Source organism: Cyprinodon variegatus, unplaced genomic scaffold (assembly GCF_000732505.1).
Source record: "Cyprinodon variegatus isolate N-32 unplaced genomic scaffold, C_variegatus-1.0 Scaffold1159, whole genome shotgun sequence".
Lineage (NCBI taxonomy): Eukaryota > Metazoa > Chordata > Actinopteri > Cyprinodontiformes > Cyprinodontidae > Cyprinodon > Cyprinodon variegatus.
The window spans coordinates 108,798-125,620 of NW_015151612.1; the positions used below are offsets into that span (position 1 = coordinate 108,798).

General features: G+C 37.8%; 2 protein-coding genes across 4 annotated transcripts; one reads left to right on the forward strand and one right to left on the reverse strand.

Annotated features, from left to right (window-relative positions):
* Nucleotides 1-1,182: 1,182 nt before the first annotated feature.
* scyl2 (SCY1-like, kinase-like 2) lies at nucleotides 1,183-12,096 on the forward strand. 2 transcript variants are annotated; one of them, XM_015400894.1, is made up of 19 exons: nucleotides 1,183-1,324; nucleotides 2,737-2,933; nucleotides 3,050-3,207; nucleotides 3,402-3,546; nucleotides 4,124-4,273; nucleotides 4,361-4,582; nucleotides 4,665-4,781; nucleotides 4,873-4,998; nucleotides 5,130-5,306; nucleotides 5,778-5,789; nucleotides 5,994-6,116; nucleotides 7,246-7,359; nucleotides 7,445-7,577; nucleotides 7,653-7,771; nucleotides 7,857-7,957; nucleotides 8,053-8,122; nucleotides 8,212-8,292; nucleotides 8,809-8,931; nucleotides 9,015-12,096. In XM_015400894.1, the coding sequence occupies exons 2-19, from the start codon at nucleotides 2,757-2,759 to the stop codon at nucleotides 9,633-9,635; spliced, it is 2,769 nt and encodes a 922-aa protein (XP_015256380.1). In that variant the 5' UTR covers nucleotides 1,183-1,324; nucleotides 2,737-2,756; the 3' UTR covers nucleotides 9,636-12,096. The 2 variants fall into 2 exon arrangements, with proteins under 2 accessions (XP_015256380.1, XP_015256381.1); XM_015400895.1 differs by lacking the exon at nucleotides 5,778-5,789.
* A 56-nt stretch (nucleotides 12,097-12,152) lies between these two features.
* Nucleotides 12,153-16,339, reverse strand: LOC107101826. 2 transcript variants are annotated; one of them, XM_015400888.1, is made up of 11 exons: nucleotides 16,300-16,339; nucleotides 15,907-16,036; nucleotides 15,668-15,812; nucleotides 15,055-15,175; nucleotides 14,895-14,973; nucleotides 14,689-14,800; nucleotides 13,485-13,590; nucleotides 13,330-13,411; nucleotides 13,161-13,224; nucleotides 12,936-13,050; nucleotides 12,153-12,837 (listed from the first exon to the last, which is right to left on the reverse strand). In XM_015400888.1, coding segments are annotated over exons 1-11 (1,017 nt in total). In that variant the 5' UTR covers nucleotides 16,301-16,339; the 3' UTR covers nucleotides 12,153-12,775. The 2 variants fall into 2 exon arrangements, with proteins under 2 accessions (XP_015256374.1, XP_015256372.1); XM_015400886.1 differs by having other exon boundaries at nucleotides 14,689-14,803.
* Nucleotides 16,340-16,823: the final 484 nt, after the last annotated feature.

The following is a 16,823-nucleotide window of genomic DNA, read 5'->3' on the forward strand; positions in this document are numbered from 1 at the left end:
GAAAGATTATCCTAAATCAAATTAATGTTGAGACTTGTTGCTTTGTGTTTGAGTTGTTTTAGGAAAGCATATAATGAAACGAAAATGGATAAAGGTAGGAACTTTTGTTATTTGAAACTTGATTACGATAAACCCCGCTTGATGTTTTAATTTAACATTCTTCCTGTGCAGTGTTATAACACATTTATATGTAAAAATATCAGTTGGAAAAAAGTTTTTGTAGCTGACCTTGTTTTGTTGCATCAAAAGGTGTAAGAAAAGGGAAGGAAAATAATGACACTGAATTTTGTGGTATAAATCTTTTTTCTTTTTTTTTTACTTTTACATTAGATTTAAATGAAATGAAGGCTAGATTAATGGGTTATTATGGTAGTACCTCAGGGTAACATTTCATTTGTAGGTTCTCAGGACATTTAGTGCTACTAACTATAAAGTTTATAATTTAAACTTTTAAATACTTGAATTGATATAAAATTAAGTGAGTATTATAAACGACTTGGTGTAATTTTAGGCCGCTAATGTATTATTTGATGAGATTGGCTGATGCATTTTGATTTTATTTTTATTTTTGTAAAACAATGTTAAAAGAATGACTCTAATTGTTTTTCTCCTTTTATAACACTGAAATAATTAAATAATGCACTTTATGATGTTGAATTAAAGCTGTCCTCCCAATTAAGGAGTGCATTTTCTTGTAATTATTATTTTTTTTGTTTAACTGTGCCACCATTAAAGTATTCATTTTAGAACTTCACATTCAGTTATCACCGCAAACCTTCATGAGTTTTTATGGGTTTTTATCTGAAAGTATTAAGAGCAGAAAATAAAACTTAAATATATGCCCTCTATTAACATTAATTTGTAGAAGAAAAAAAAAACAGAAAAGGAAGAAGTTGAATATTTTAATTTCTCAACAACTTTTATTACTTTTCGTTTTTGTTTTGAAGTTTTAATTAAACAAGTGTTATTTTTTTATTTTTTCAAAATAAACTCAGATTTTTTTTTTAGTACCAATACATAATTTATCAGAAAATTATAGTTCCATATTTTCCATTAGTGCACCTAAAACCGTTTTTTAAAGTTTTTATGACAATAAAACTTGTTTTTCTAGAGCGTCGGAAAATGTGACGTATGATCACCTGACGCAACTGAAAAAAAAAAAACCCGGAAGTAAGCTGCCGTTTTCCTAGCATGCTAAGCTAACTCATTTCGTATGCTGCTGGAAGGCGACATGGGGGCTGTATTTCACAGCCTTTAGTGATCGTAGCGGTGCATGCTAATAATTCTAATCAGACTGAAATCTGAGAGTTTCCTTTTTATTACGGTAAGTAGTTCGGGGACTTTAAACGGGCTATTTTTTATAAAACATTGTTGTAACGCCGCTGTCTACTTGCGCAAAACTGGTGGCTAGTTTGATAGCTTGAGTATATCTCCCAGCAAAATACCTTTTATTTTGTGATAGCACTACATAAGCTTAATGTCAGTTAAATGATCATATCGTATATTAGATGATTGTCTCAAAAATATATTTATTTGCTTGGAAAAAATGCAATTGTTCGACCGGTATTAACGTTTGCATTCAGGCTACAAAAAGACGGCTTACTTTGCTAACCCCCAAAACATTTCACTATCTGACCTGCCTGTTGAAGTAAAACAAAGTGAAACCTTCTCTTTTTCAACTTGACACCTAAAAATATGCTTGAAGTTATGAGTCGTTTAGCTACGTCATGTTTTCAACCGTTTTATTAATGTTTGACGTGTCTTGCCAGGAAGTGTCTGCAGGTGGTTGCCCTTTAAAATGGTCATCTTATTCATTAGCGCGTGCGTTTTCACAGAGGTTCAATTCCCCTTTAAGATCACTAGAGGACATTAGTTTATACATATAAATTACCCCAATTCAAGTGCCTGGAAAATCATCAGTCTTATTACTGTTTTTCTGTCCGTTTTTCGGCCTCATCAGATCCCAATACCAAATATTATTTATTTTGTGTGAAGTTAAATGTCAAGTTTAAAAGATGACAACACTAAAATTTTAAAGGCAACCTTTTATGATTTATAAAATAGGTTTGCAGCCTAACAGACATTTTATTTGTAGCTCTGTAACACAAATTTCCCATCAGTGTTATCTTTATGTGTAAGAAGATGCTGTCCTCTTTTTTTTGTGTGTAAATGCTTTTTTCCCCCTTTTTTTAAAGCCAGCAGTGTGCAGGGACATGAGAGGCAGTGCCCTTGTTGGTATATGTTTAAAACGTAGAACCCAAAATTTCAGACACTGATGCTTCTTTTGGCTTCTCATCAAAATGACTTCAAACCATAGGAATATTATCTCAGAAAAATTAGCAACTTTGAGACTCTTAGCTTTTTAAACTTTCTATACCTGGATCACAGATATCGTGATGCCAGAAAAATTCTTATGGAGCAGTTTACCTTTTGAAGAACTAGACTGGACACTATAAAAATAAAAAGGTGTTTCTTTGCAAACATAATGTTGTGTGGTCGGACTTACCTCAACTCACTGTGTTATTTATTTCTGCTCTGTTTTGGAAATGAGCCTCAATGCAGGTGGGTGCTTTGATGTGCAAATTCTCTTGCAGGTGCCTTAGAGTCCTTGTCTCATGAATTGTGGAGCTTTTTATTTGACAAAAGCAGCACAGCTGTCTCTATCTGGCGCCCCCCTCTGTGTGCGGACTGTTTAAATTGCTTATCTGACTCAGTGTTTACCATGTTTTACCTCAGCTGCTGGGTCCAGTCTCACCATGGAGTCGATGCTGAACAAATTGAAAAGCACCGTCACTAAAGTGACGGCAGATGTCACCAGCGCTGTTATGGGCAACCCGGTGACACGGGAATTCGAGGTTGGCCGACATATTGCCAGTGGAGGTCCCGGTTTATGCTGGAGGATCTATAACGGCACCAAGAAGTCCACCAAACAGGTTTGCATGGGATTACAACCCCCTGAGCGCCAAGTCTCTTTGTCTAAATTAATGTTTGACTGTCTGCACATATCTCCACAGCTGCTTCTAATCTCAGTTTTTATGTGTCTCTCTAGGAAGTCGCAGTGTTTGTGTTTGATAAGAAGATGATCGACAAGTATCAGAAATTTGAGAAGGACCAGATCATCGATTCCTTAAAAAGAGGGGTGCAACAGCTGACTAGACTGCGTCACCCGCGCCTCCTGACTGTGCAGCATCCTCTGGAAGAGTCCCGGTGATTACCACAGACAATGATGCATTCACTCTGTATTGTTATCAAGGACAAACAAAATGAGTCACAGCTGTAAAAGTATTGCAGAACAAAGCCATTTATCTGGCTGTGTGTTTATTGTATAATTGATTGTTTTAAGGTCAACTAGAATTAAACCTATTTTTTTTTTTTTTTTTTTTTTTTTGTCTGGCCTCCAGAGACTGCTTGGCATTCTGCACAGAACCAGTGTTTGCTAGTCTGTCCAACGTGTTGGGCCAGTGGGACAACCTGCCCAGCCCTGTGCCCAAAGACATCAAAGAATACAAACTATATGATGTGGAGACCAAATATGGCTTACTGCAGGTGAGACGGAACGATTAAGGTCAATACTGATTAATTAAGCTGTCATGATTAACTAGACCAGGATTTTTTATGCCCTTTTAAATTCCAGAGTGTTATTTTTATTTGGGCAATAAATTTAAACACAGGGCTTTATCACTGATGATTTATTGAGTGGATTTTATCTGGGCTCCAATCAGCTGCTCAGTTTCAGAACCCTCAATTTTCTCCCATGGATCTAAGTATTTGTAAGCTGTGATGCAGAAAACCAGTAAAACCAGATCAATTACAAGCCTCACCTTTTTTCTGTCATTAATGTGACCCTGTTTGACAGGCTGGAATGCCCGGCCATTCTCTCCTAAGTAGTATCCTTTCAGTTTAGCTTATATTCATCAAGATAACTTGGCCCCTCCTTCATGTTGGCTGCATTCTTCAAGAGAAGCTTTATTATTTCTTGTTTTAGGTTTAATATTTCACCTGTAGTTAATCCAGTTCACTTCCTTTATAGATTTATTCAACTTTTTTACATGATATTGTGTTGGATTTTTCTCCTGGTTAATGAAAACCAATCAGCTTAGTTTCGTTTATTTTGTCCCCTCAGATGTCGGAGGGTTTGTCATTTCTTCACAGCGGGGTTAAGATGGTTCATGGTAACTTATGTCCAGAGAATATTATCCTGAATAAGAGCGGCGCCTGGAAGATCATGGGCTTTGACTTTAGCATATCTTCAAACAACCCGGCAGACGCAGAGGTTCCTTTTATTTTGTTAAAAGTTGTATAATTTGTTCATTTATTACCTCCTTGTTTTAATTAACATCCTGTTTTGTTTTGCTTTCAGCCAAAGTACACGTGTAAAGAGTGGGAGCCCAGCCTGCCACCCCTCTGCCTCCCTAACCCTGAATACCTGGCCCCTGAGTACATCCTGTCTGTCAGCTGCGACTCGGCCTCAGACATGTACTCTCTCGGCGTTGTAATGCATGCCGTTTTCAACGAAGGCAAACCTGTAATCCAAGTCAACAAGCACGATATTTTTAAGAGTTTCAGCAGACAGCTGGATCAGGTGAGTGCAGCTCAGATTATAAAGGCCTGTGTGTTTGTTTTATTTTTCTGTATTTGTTTTAACATAACTGTTAAATCTGTAGCTGAGCAATATGAGTCCATCCCTGCTCAGTAAGGTTCCAGAGGAGGTGCGGGAACACGTCAAGATGTTGCTCAGTGTCTCTCCAAATGTTCGTCCTGATGCAGACCAGATGACAAAGGTTTGCTCTTCTAGCCGATAAAGATGATTAAAAATTGGATCACTTCTGATTTTCTTGTCTGACAGGTTCCATGTGTTTCCTTCTAATATAGATTCCATTTTTTGATGATGTTGGGGCTGTAACATTGCAGTACTTTGATACCCTCTTCCAAAGGGACAACCTGCAGAAATCTCAGTTCTACAAAGGGTTACCCAAAGTGCTGCCAAAGCTACCAAAGGTAAACCTGTTTTATAGAACTGTGGAGTAAACCTGGTACACATTTAAAAGGAATGATTGAATCAGTAACAGATCAAACCTGGATTTTCTCTATTCTCTTGAACCCATATCTTTTTTTTCCTCCCCCTCCAGAGAGTTGTTGTGTACCGCATATTGCCTGCGTTGACCTCAGAGTTTGTCAACCCAGACATGGTTCCGTTCGTGTTGCCCAATGTGCTGCTGATTGCAGAGGAGTGCACCAAGGAGGAGTATGTTCGCCTCATCCTGCCTGACCTCTCGCCTGTTTTTAAGCAGCAGGAGCCTCTCCAGGTAAAAGCAATCAAAGGCGTGGGTGATGCTCTGCATGGATTTAAACTACTGGTTATTCATGTTTCCTATAATATCTGGAAGAATCAGACGGAAGTGTTTTAGAGCTCTGGAAAAGTTTTGGAAGTAAAAAAATGGATCAGAAAATGGATCTCTTGCATAAAAGTCATTGGTCCATCTATTTAAAGCCTTACTGCTGTAGAAATATCTGCCAAATATTTATAAAATTTAGGATTTCCATTAAACATGTCATAAAAACAGCTTAAACTCTGGAAGTTTTAGTTTGCAAAACTGGCAATTTGATATAAAAATATGTTTAAATGGTTTAAAAATTAAGTTTTGTCTGATTTTTCTCAAGAAACTCGAGAGATGATATGCATGTTTTAAAACTGTAACCTGACTAAATGGCCTGCTGCTTTGGGTGAACTGTCCTTTTTAAATCATATCTCTATTTTTCTTTCCATGCCTCTTCAGGCTAGTAATATGGTGAGTGTTCTCCCTGTGGTGACATGTCCCGGTCATATCAGCTAAAGCTAGACTTTGCTACATCTTTAGCACTAACATCTGAACTAAGCGCACTGAAATCATATCCCGTGGTCACATCTAACTATCCTCATACTCCTCAGTTTGAGACAGACTGCTGTTGTGTGGATTTTCACTCTTGGTTTCCTGACTGTTGGTTCTGCTCAGATCCTCCTAATATTCCTGCAAAAGATGGACCTGCTTCTGACGAAGACGCCAGCAGACGATATCAAGAACAGCGTTCTTCCCATGGTCTACAGGGCTGTGGAAGCTTCCTCAGTACAGATCCAGGTAGGGAAAGGAAACCTTTTTCTGGGTTTACAGTTATTTCTAAAAAAAAAATTATATATGTTGGGATACTTTATTAACCTGACTCCGCCAGATAGATTTGCTCGGCATATTCATCTGGAAACCTTCCGTTGAAGTAATTTTGGGAAGGGGCGAAAATACTGGTTAGCTGATTGGCCTATGTTGGTGATAGATGGGCCAAATAAGCCAATCAGATCAACGAAGCATATGACGTACTAACAGAGCGACGACGAAAACATAACCACAAGCCAGGCACAAGCCAATTGATAGATCAAACTCTTGACGAAACCAGTCGGGAGAAGAGCAAAAACATCTTTTCCTCTGAGAAAAGCCTCCAGAGCAGTGTTTTGCTCTTCTTTCAGTGAAGAAATACTCTGTAATTCCGATAAAACTTGCTCGATAGCCACGCTAATGCTAGTTTCATCGGCTGAAGCCGCCATGTTCTTTAGACTGAACTGTCGCGCTTCTCGTTGCGTCACACCTCAACCCGCCTCAAAGCCAACGCTGATTGGACGTTCGTTTGGTGAACAGCTCCAAATTTTCTTTAACGGAGAGTAGCCAGACTGATCTGCGAGTGAAACCTTGAAAGCTCACGAGATCAGGATGGTCTCACGAGGCTAATACTTTATTGCTTTAATTGTTTGATTCAAAAGTGAAGTACAAGTACTATCATCAGATTGGTCTATATTTGTTAATTTCATTATGTTTTCATACGTCTTCCTTTCACTAAACTTTCCTTGTTTGCAACCTTCTTTAAATGAGCAGCCTTTGTATTAATCATAATGTTCTTAGTTGCTGAATTTTGGCTCATAAGCAGGAAGCCATAGCGCATATTATATACGGTACAATTTTTTTGTTTCTTTTTTTTTGGCTGAATTGTTGAAGTAAAAACTTTTTTTCCTGTAATTAGATCATGCATGTTAGGACAGAGGCTGTTTGAAAATATTTGGTCACTGTTCCAAATATGCTGTCTTGCTTTGAAGTTCATTCTATAAGAACCTGTCTCTATATTTCCTTGGCCTTATCTTGAGAGGACGAGGTGTTCAGATGCTGTACTTGGTAAAATCGTAAAAGGGTTGGAATTTATAACATCTTATTCTTGGCTGATCAGGAGCTGTGCTTGAACATCATCCCAACATTTGCCAACCTGATAGACTACCCATCCATGAAGAATTCTCTCATCCCGCGCATCAAATCAGCCTGCCTACAGACGTCCTCTCTCGCTGTGAGTTATCCACATGCAGCTTCCTTCTGAGTCCTCGTTGGTTTTTGTTTTCTTTAAGCTGACTAATCTACCTCCTATGTTCTAGGTGCGAGTAAACTCCCTGGTGTGTCTGGGAAAGATTTTGGAGTATCTGGATAAGTGGTATGTCATCGACGAGATCCTTCCCTTCCTGCAACAGATCCCCTCTAGAGAACCGGCTGTACTGATGGGCATTTTAGGTAAACAAACGAGCAAACCTCACCCTTTCTGACAAAAATGATGGATGTTAATTAAATAATTCCCTGTTATTTTAGGAATCTATAAATGCACGTTCACCCACAAGAAGCTTGGCATCCCCAAAGAGCACCTCGCCACAAAGAGTTTACCCCACCTGGTCTCCCTTAGTATAGATAATAACCTCAATCTAAATCAGGTACAAAGCTGATATAAACATGGATGCATTTTTATAAAAGTGGTATTTATTTTTCTACTAACCTTTCTGCTTTTTTTCCTCTTAGTTTAATTCTTTTATGTTGGTAATCCGAGATATGCTGAACCGCATGGAGGCTGAACACAAAACCAAACTGGAGCAGCTGCATATCATGCAGGAGCAGCACAGGTTCCTTTACATTTAAAGCAGTGATTAATAGTAATTTTCGGAATATTTATTTGATGGGATTTTAATTTAGCTTTTATCTCGATTTTCCACAACAGAAGTCTAAACATCACAAATCCAGGGAACTCAACCGAAGAGACTAAAAGCCCCCCCACCTCTGCAAACCAGGTAATGAGATGTTTACGTTTAAAACGCTGAAATGTCATTAAGAAACTGCAGCAGTGTGGGGTTCATGCTGATTACCTTCTTCTTGTTAGATTGACGACATATTTGGCAGCACGAGTGTTAATGGGAAAGAAAATGGATCTGCAACAACAGCGACGTCGCAGCCTAATAGGGTAAACATGTGACTTTGAAATTCATTACAGCTTCCTCTACGCTTACTGACAGTTATAAAAACCTTCAACAAAACGTAACATTTATTAAAGTATCATAATGTCACACTGAGCGTCGCACCAACTAAAAAAAAAAACATTAGAGACGTTTTTTGAAAGGTCAGTGTCTCCACTATTATTAGCTCTCCTTGTATTTTAAATGTCATGCATTCAATTTATGCAATCCTATAATATGTCTGACCTGTTGAAAAGTCTGAAAAACACTAGATGTATCTTTTGAATCGCCCTTATGACAAAGGAAAGGTTTAAAAAAAAAAAAGAGAAAGCCAGACTTTGGGCTGATCATTAAAACCATCAATACAATATTCAGCACAAAGTTTAATTTCCTTCATTTTTCAACGAAGCTTCTGCTGCAGTAAAAGCTGAATAGTTTCAAAGCTTTTTAAAACTTTAACATGGATGACGACAGATATAAGGGGTGCTGAATGTGATCCAGGTACTTCCCCGTGTCTCCTTCAGGTATCTCTGACGCTAGAGGAGAAACAAAGATTAGCCAAGGAGCAGGAGCAGGCAGCTAAACTGAGGAGCCAGCAGCCTTTAGCGCCTCAGGCCATCAAGCCAGCTACCTCTAGCAGCTCAAAGGTGAGACCGAAATCACTTTCCCAAACAAAGAACACAGATTTACCAGAACGTCTTGGGATTTAATTCTCCTCTCTCCATCACAGACTAAAGATCTGACCAGCAGCCTGCTCAACAACATGACATCACTAAACAGCCTGTCTTTAGGAAGCTCAGTGAGACCTCCTCCAGTGCAAGGCACCACCATGGCTGCCTTCCCCTCCTCTGGTCCTATGGTGGGTCCAGTCTCTAATGGATTCAACCCAAGCATGGGTTTCCAATCAGCAGGCCTTGGGATGGGGATGCGACCTTCGGGCCCAGGCCTCTATGGAGGAATGGCGGCCACCACCAGTGCACCAAACTTCGGGGCCCTTTCGCAGAATCAAGGACCATCTGGGCTGACGAACAGAGCGCCTAACATGTCGGCCCTGGACAACCTGTTTACAGCCAACAAGCCCAAAGTCCCTCTCAACCAAATAGGTTCCCAGGCTGCATCTGGAGGCAGCACCCCCTGGGTGAGTCAGTTTGGTCCGGGTCAGAACGCGCAGACTCAGATGCAGGGCGCGGCGGTAGGGATGGGAGGGATGCCCGCCGGGTTTGGGATGCAGGCAAATCCTTTTTTCAGCCCGCAGAACTTTTCTCAACCAGGCGCCGCCCCGAGTATGAACCCCAGCGGAGTCAAACAGAGCGCATCCGTCAACAACGATCTGCAGGACTTATTCGGTTGAAAAAGAGGTGAAGAAGGACCACTGATGAAGTATATTCTTTCAAAGACTGTAGAGAGAAGAGCTTTGGATTATCACAGGACACTGTATGACTGTGGAGCACTTTCAGAGGTGTTTTGTATTTTTAATCTCGTCTAATTTAACGTCTCGTGCTGAAGTTCTGCTGGAAAATGAAAGCTGTACCAACAGTTGGGTGTGGGTACTGCTACTTTTACGTTTCGGTCTTTCAGTGCTGGGGGGTTTCCTACTGTTTTTCTACTTTCCCAGACAAATATATTGGGTCAGGAGGAGTCTGATCTCAGATCATTCTTGAATATACTAGAGAAAGGAGAGTATTTTACCTAAAGAACAACATATTTTCATTTTCATACCTTGGATATATAAAGGATCTGTAGTTTTAGATGCAGTCCTTCCTCACTTCACCTGTTATGTTTATTTAACGATCAACTCAACAATCTTGGGGGTCATTCATTCTTAATGTGACCAAACTCGCCTCGCCTCCATTCCTTCAGTCAGCCTCCGTTTGCTACCATTTCATTAGCTTTGCAGGTAATTATTGTAGTTTCTATTATTGGAGAGTGAGACTCCCTTCTGGGCGGGATCTTTGTGGAAGAGCTGTTACTGCTGTGTTTTAGGGAATCCCAACGCTTAAGGCAGTTTGAAAAACATATGTGCATATTTTGTGCCTTACAATGGTATAAGTCTGCAGCTCAGCAATGGTAGGGATAGTCCAGGGCGAAATACACTTAGCTTAACTATTTTTTGAATAAAATACCATTATTCCTTGTATAAACACAAAGAAAGCAGAAAGTTATGTTACTGTTGGTGAAAAGAGGAACATCAATGATTCCTACTGCTGCTAGAAGGAGCTTTTGGTTGGTTGTGAGTGGAGTAATTGGTATTAAACAGGTAAAAACAAATGATTAGAGTTGACATTTGGAAGATTTGATGCCTTGCATTAGAGATCAGAGATGTTAGTATTGTTTAATTAACAATATCCATAAATAATTCCATAGAATTTAAACCCCTACAATATGTTAGAGGAAAAAAAACAGGGATTTTGCTTCACTTGTTGGGTTTTAGTTCCTTCTAGTCTTGATTTATGAAGCTCTAATTACCAATATAGACCTCACAATGTCTCTACATTATGTAAAAGTTGGCATTCCTTTCAAAATCTTTAGAATCCCTCCTTTTTATCATCTCAGTGATATTAAAGAAAAGTGTTTTCTTTCGCTCAGTAAAAACGTCTTTACTGAGTGTTTTATCGCCACATCCTGGAAGCTGGGAGATGATTTAATGGTTAGATTAGCAGTTTCCTCTTAGCAGCTGATTTCTCTATGAGTTGCTGTAACATTTATTGATTATTTAATTAACGCATAGGTTTTTCCACAAATGTCGAGTAGACACCAAAACTCGCAACAGGAAAAGTGTAGCAGTCTACTTCAACCAGCTGACCGGGAGTGCTCAGCAACAAGTGGGGGTGGGACATTGTTGCTTAATCTATACAACTGGAAAAACCTCCTTTTGTTCCTCGCTCTAGCATTGCTTCCATTGGCTTCAGGAACAACATAATGGAGGATTTTATTGATTTATTGAAGCTGTAATCTTTTTAATATCTGGACATATCCTGATGGGCTAACCGGCCCATTCCTACATAAGGATATTCTTCCAATGTGTTTGACTTGCTTTGTAACATTTCACTGATATCAATGATCAGTGATCAGATATTGACCAGTTGATATTTACACATCATCTCTGCTCAGAAACCACATGGACCGCATCAGCATCCAAGGCTTTATCTTCCTAATCTGTCGCATCTCAGCCTGTTGATCATGTGTGTTAGTATAAAGTGTAAAGCAAAGCTCCATTAGGGCCTTTAGATTATTTCTCTTTTGTGATTCTGGGTAAGAGGCCTTAGATGAGTTGAGTGCAATAATCCTTTGCGGTTCTTAAAGGGTACAAATTGTCTGAACAAGCTTTTGTTGCGTCTGCAACTTTCTCTGCTGACCTGCAATAACATCACTGTCCTGATAGGTTTTTATTAACGACTGGATATTAATGTATATTCACTCTGAATTAAACTTTTTTTTGTATTTTAGATGCACCTTGCTCACAATGGTTCTGCTGATTGTGCTTTAAAATAAACTTCTCTTTAGGTTTTGTTCATTTCCACATCAATGCGTTTCAACCAGTTTTTGCTAATCTGATGTAATTATCAGTTTTATTTTCCAAACTGTAGCAGAGCCCCCAAAGTGAACAGAAATGAACTTTGACTATCTGTAAATTACTGCTGTCCTGTTTGTGAAGTGTGATGTTTGTTTTTGTTCAGTTGCTGCTTTCTGAAGGTCTGTACATATATAAAAACATACAATCTAATCTATTCTCAAATGATGGTTACTGTTTTTGTCATTTTTAAAAATTTGATTAGCATTTCTTGTTGGCTAATAACAGATAAAATAAAATAAAAATGGATTTTAATAAAAAGTAAACTGCAAAGAGAATATTTTTTGTTTATGGCAGATTTATTAAAGATGTTTGAGGTTATTAAAAATACAAAACATGCAAATGTTACCTCTATCTGTAGCATCATCAATGTTTACCCAAGAACCCAGTTTAGTTAAATAACATGATGCTTATTAGCAAGAGCTATTTTACAGGAGCAATGGGTCTAATCCATATGAGACTGTCTAGATTACAGGTTGTTTTCAATTAAAAAAACTTTAGAGCTACAGACTTAGAACAAATATGACGTTTTTCAGCTTCTAGATATCTAAAACAATAACAAATCCATGAAGCTACCTCCCTACTTGCTCCTTTTCTTATTCAGTCTCAATTTTTATCTACATCTTCAGTATTTTATTCTTAAAATAACCAAGATCTGCCAGAAACTGAATGTATTTTTTACACTTTAAAATCAGGATATAGTACAAACCATTAGAATTTGACATAAACCTTAAGAGCCCTTTGAAAATTACATTTATAAAAAATGTGCAGAAAGTAAACCTGAAAACCTTAAAGTTGATGGGAAGCAGATTAGCATCTCAACTCCATTAATGCTTGCATTCCTGTAAACGCTTCAATCAATTTAAAGCAGCTTATAATATGTGCAAAGATTTTTCCTCACTCCGAACAGGTCGTCCTGGTCACTGGAGGACTCGTTTCACTGACCTGATGGTGTTTGTGGACAGGTTCCTCTGAGTCATGGCTGCAACAGGACAAGGGGATAACAAATCCTGTTCACATATCTAAAACATTAAGCTGTCATCTTACATAACCAATGTGGAAATCTTATTTTCTGCTCACCTGACAGGTTGAGCTCATAACTAAATCTGGCGGTGTTAAAAAACATGGTGGCTGATGGGTTCTGCTGGTACTGGAGTTCGATCTCTGCACTTGTAATGGTGCACTGACCAAAACTCTGCATGGCAACAGAAACGAGTTACAGTATAAACTAAATGTAATGTTTTAGTCTTTTTCTTGCTGTCCTTTAGCAGCACATGTTGCTGATCAGTAAAAGAAAAGTCTTACTTTGGAATAATCTTTCCATATCCCATCGATATCTTTAAACTGCCAACGAACATTTGTGCCTAAACTAAAGAAGACAAAGCAATGAATCAAAGGATAAAAGACGTATTTCAATTGAATTATACAGATCAGCCAATTTAGTGAATGCATTTTAAACTTTTTGTTTCCTTACCTGCTGCTTCTCTGAGCACTATCATCTGGACTCCTCCTCACGCTTCTTTTTGTCCCGATATTATTATTAACTTGAAACATACCTGCAATGAATGTCGCTTTAAAGACGCTTCATACTACATAGAGGGAATGACTGAAAAAGAAATGTTGCATTACTTGCTAAATCCAGCGTATATGAGAAATGTCTAGTGTGGAACTGGATCTGGCCCTGTGGGTTCTGCTGGTATTGTTTCTCGATGGCACTGCTGTCAAGTGAACATATCTGCAAACATGCAAATAGAAATGATGTCTCATTCACTGCATCAAAATAAACACAATTTGAAGAAATATGTCTTTTTTTGATGATGAAAACACAAACTTCATACTTTATATAGATTTTTTTTAATAGACAAAAGCAAATGCCCTAATCTAGGTGGAAGGAAAATGAAACTTGTGTTTAAAAAAAAAAACAAAATCTGCATTTATATTCAGTCCTCATTTCTTGGATGATCCTAAATAAAATTCTAGTAAAGACTTAGCAGGTTCTCTTTATTTCATCCTCTGCAAATTAAAATAGTATAGCACAACTTAACTTACACTTTTTAAAAATCTTAAAAACTTATGATTTTTCTGTCACTTAACTTATTTTTACTACCAGTTTATCTCATAAAATGTCTACCAAATTCGTTATTTACATTTACTTCAGTAACTTTTCTAATGTACTTTTAGAAGCTGTTTTACTGTACCATACTTTTTGCTTTTATTTGAGTGAAATGCTGTATTAGTAATATATATTGCTACTCTAACAAAATATTTGGCTACTCAATCCAGAGTTAGTAACCTGAATAAATTAACACAAGTTTGCTTTAAACGGTAATTCTCCACACGACAAAGTCAAATTTCATGTCAAAATGAGAGTTAATTTTTTCGTCCATTATAAGTTTTATGGTAAAAATATTGGTTTGGAAAATCACTTGCAATCATTATTTGTTTTAATTAAAGACTTCAAATACCTGGATGTGGTCTGATTGCATAATTTCAAATAGTAAATCAAATGTTATGAGCTACTCAGTACTAGACTAGCCCTTTTACCAAATACTTTTGTACTCTTACTTAGGTACAATATTTGGGTACTTTGCCCAACTCTCAATAAAACATAAACATAATACATAAAACACAATAAATAGCTGCAGCTGTGATGAGACTTTTTCTCCTCAATTAGACTACAAAATATCACTGTTGAGTCTCGCTGATTATAAAGAGGAATGAATATAACATTACATCATGATTATACTTTAATAATAACAGTATAAATGAAAGGCTGGTTTTTATAGCTGAGCTCTGTTAGATAGTAAAGTTTTTAGCTTGTTGTTGTACTCACATGCGCCTGGTATTCTGTCCATTGTCCTTCTTCTCCCATGAATTCCCACTTAAAGCTTTGGTTATGGAGGAGGGGTTGTGAAGCGAGAGGCAGGGGTGGGGATGAGTTAATGCTGCTGCGACAAGAAGTGGAGTGTTTGGAAAGTTTGACTTATTTTGCAGGATAAGCACTGAACTAAGGTTTATTTAAAAAAGGAAATTTCATACCTAGTTTCGCTTAAAGTAAACTTAGGTCTCCTGCGCACATTTCTGCGTAAGCCAGTGGTTTGGTTGGTTTGTGTCATGGCTGCAAATTTATAAACCTTTAGTGACATTTAAATACATCTATGTACGATTTTATCTAGTAGCTCCCATTAATAACACCTACTGGAAAAGTCCAGGGAATAAGTAATCTGGCCGACGCTGAATTGAAGGACTCCCTGAGGATTCTGAGTGAAATGTGTCTCAATGTCTTTGCTGTTGATTGATGATGAGGACATGTTTGAGCTCTGATGATGAGAAGGAAAATGGTGGGGAGGGAGACGGGGGGTTAGTTAAGTCAAATACAAAGGAAAAGAAATCAAAATTGTGAATTAATATCAATTCAGAAGAAAGAGTAATAGTCACTTGTGAATATTTTTTTTATTACAAATGTCTTTTTAAAATGGGGGAGCAGTAGATTACTGGAAATAATTAATCTCCGATAATTCACTGAGCACATTGATTTTCTGTTAAACCTTTAAAATATTCTGCTGTTTCAAAGATTTTTTGATGCAAAGCACTCTAACAAATTTTTCTGGATCTATGATCTGATTCTGGGCCATTGCATCTTATAGCACCAGCTTTACTGGGGTATAAGTGGTTTTTCCATGTGTTCTTTTTTGTTGCAAGCCAGAGTCACCTATAACTGCAAGAACAGATTGATATTTTACGTAGTCCTTCTGCCCATACACTTCTTCATCCCTGTAAACTAAGCATAGAATATTTACAATGTTTCTCACCTGTGATCCATATTCACGCCACAGGTTATCGTCTCTGAAGTACCAGCCGATGTCCTCAGTCTGACCTTGAGGAAAAAAGCTCAGTCTCTGCACCCTAAGTGCTGCGTTATCAGTTTTCAGCTCATCGAAGTCTATAAAAACCTTCCTATGAATGGAGAGATGATGCATTTTAGTATATTTTCTATGTTCCTTGTAAACGAATGGTCAAACCTATTTTCTGTGAATATGAAAATACAAACCCTAAGCTTGTGTTGATGGTGATTCCCTTTGCTCCGGCCTGACAGTAGTGAGTCTCAATCACATGATCGTTCTCTATTTTCAGCCACTGATTGCCATTCAACAGCTGCCACTCATAATGATTCCCACTCACTGAGAAACACAGAGATTGTGAACTTATTGTGCGTTAATATAATCTTTCTTGACAAATCTATAGATAAAGAGAAACAGATTTCATTGTATAACTCTGAACCTTTGGGGCTGTTCCTTTACAACCTAACAGGCAAATTCTGGTTCTCAGACTAAAGATACAAGACAAAATAATTACATAAATAAATTAAGAGGGGAGTTTAAGCACAAACAGGATTTCACCAGACATTTTAAAATAATAATAAAACGTGAAATAACTCACTTACTTTTGCTCAAACCTTCAACCAGCTACGCTGTATAACCAGTTTCACTTTCTTTTCTCTTTCCTCATAACAGAAACCAGTGATGAGTGCAGAGGGAGGGGCAAAAACGTTTCTCTTAGTGGTTCTTGATAAGATCTCTTGCAAGAGTAGCTTTATGGATGTTGTATGTGGAAAAAAAGAAGAAATAAATGCTTGAAATCACAAGTCTGCTTTTAACTCATTTAAATATAAATGCTTCATGTTGTCACAAACAGAAGAAAGGTTTTGTAAACCTCAAACTTAATTAAAAAAAATCCATTAAGGCCTGGTTTGGGTATGGGAAGTTGTTATAATAAACACTGCCTGTCCAAAAAAAAAGTCGCCACCAAAAAAAAGGTCATTCACTGTAATATTTTGTTGGACCGCCTTTAGCTTTGATTACGGTACGCATTCGCTGTGGCATTGTTTCGACAAGCTTCTGCAATGTCAAAAGATTTATTTCCATCCAGTGATGCATTAATTTTTCACCAAGATCTTGCATTGATGAT

What these genes read in the sequence shown, in the direction of transcription:
- LOC107101826 (XM_015400886.1), bottom strand. An exon ending in TTATTCCCTGGACTTTTCCA is followed by an intron (nt 14,974 to 15,054) that starts GTAGGTGTTATT and finishes ATAAATTTGCAG; the next exon opens with CCATGACACAAACCAACCAA. An exon ending in TTATGAGCTCAACCTGTCAG is followed by an intron (nt 12,838 to 12,935) that starts GTGAGCAGAAAA and finishes GTCCTGTTGCAG; the next exon opens with CCATGACTCAGAGGAACCTG.
- scyl2 (XM_015400894.1), top strand. Translation starts at nt 2,757, where the DNA reads ATGGAGTCGATGCTGAACAAATTGAAAAGCACCGTCACTAAAGTGACG. An exon ending in CATCCTCTGGAAGAGTCCCG is followed by an intron (nt 3,208 to 3,401) that starts GTGATTACCACA and finishes TCTGGCCTCCAG; the next exon opens with AGACTGCTTGGCATTCTGCA. An exon ending in CGACGTCGCAGCCTAATAGG is followed by an intron (nt 8,293 to 8,808) that starts GTAAACATGTGA and finishes TGTCTCCTTCAG; the next exon opens with GTATCTCTGACGCTAGAGGA.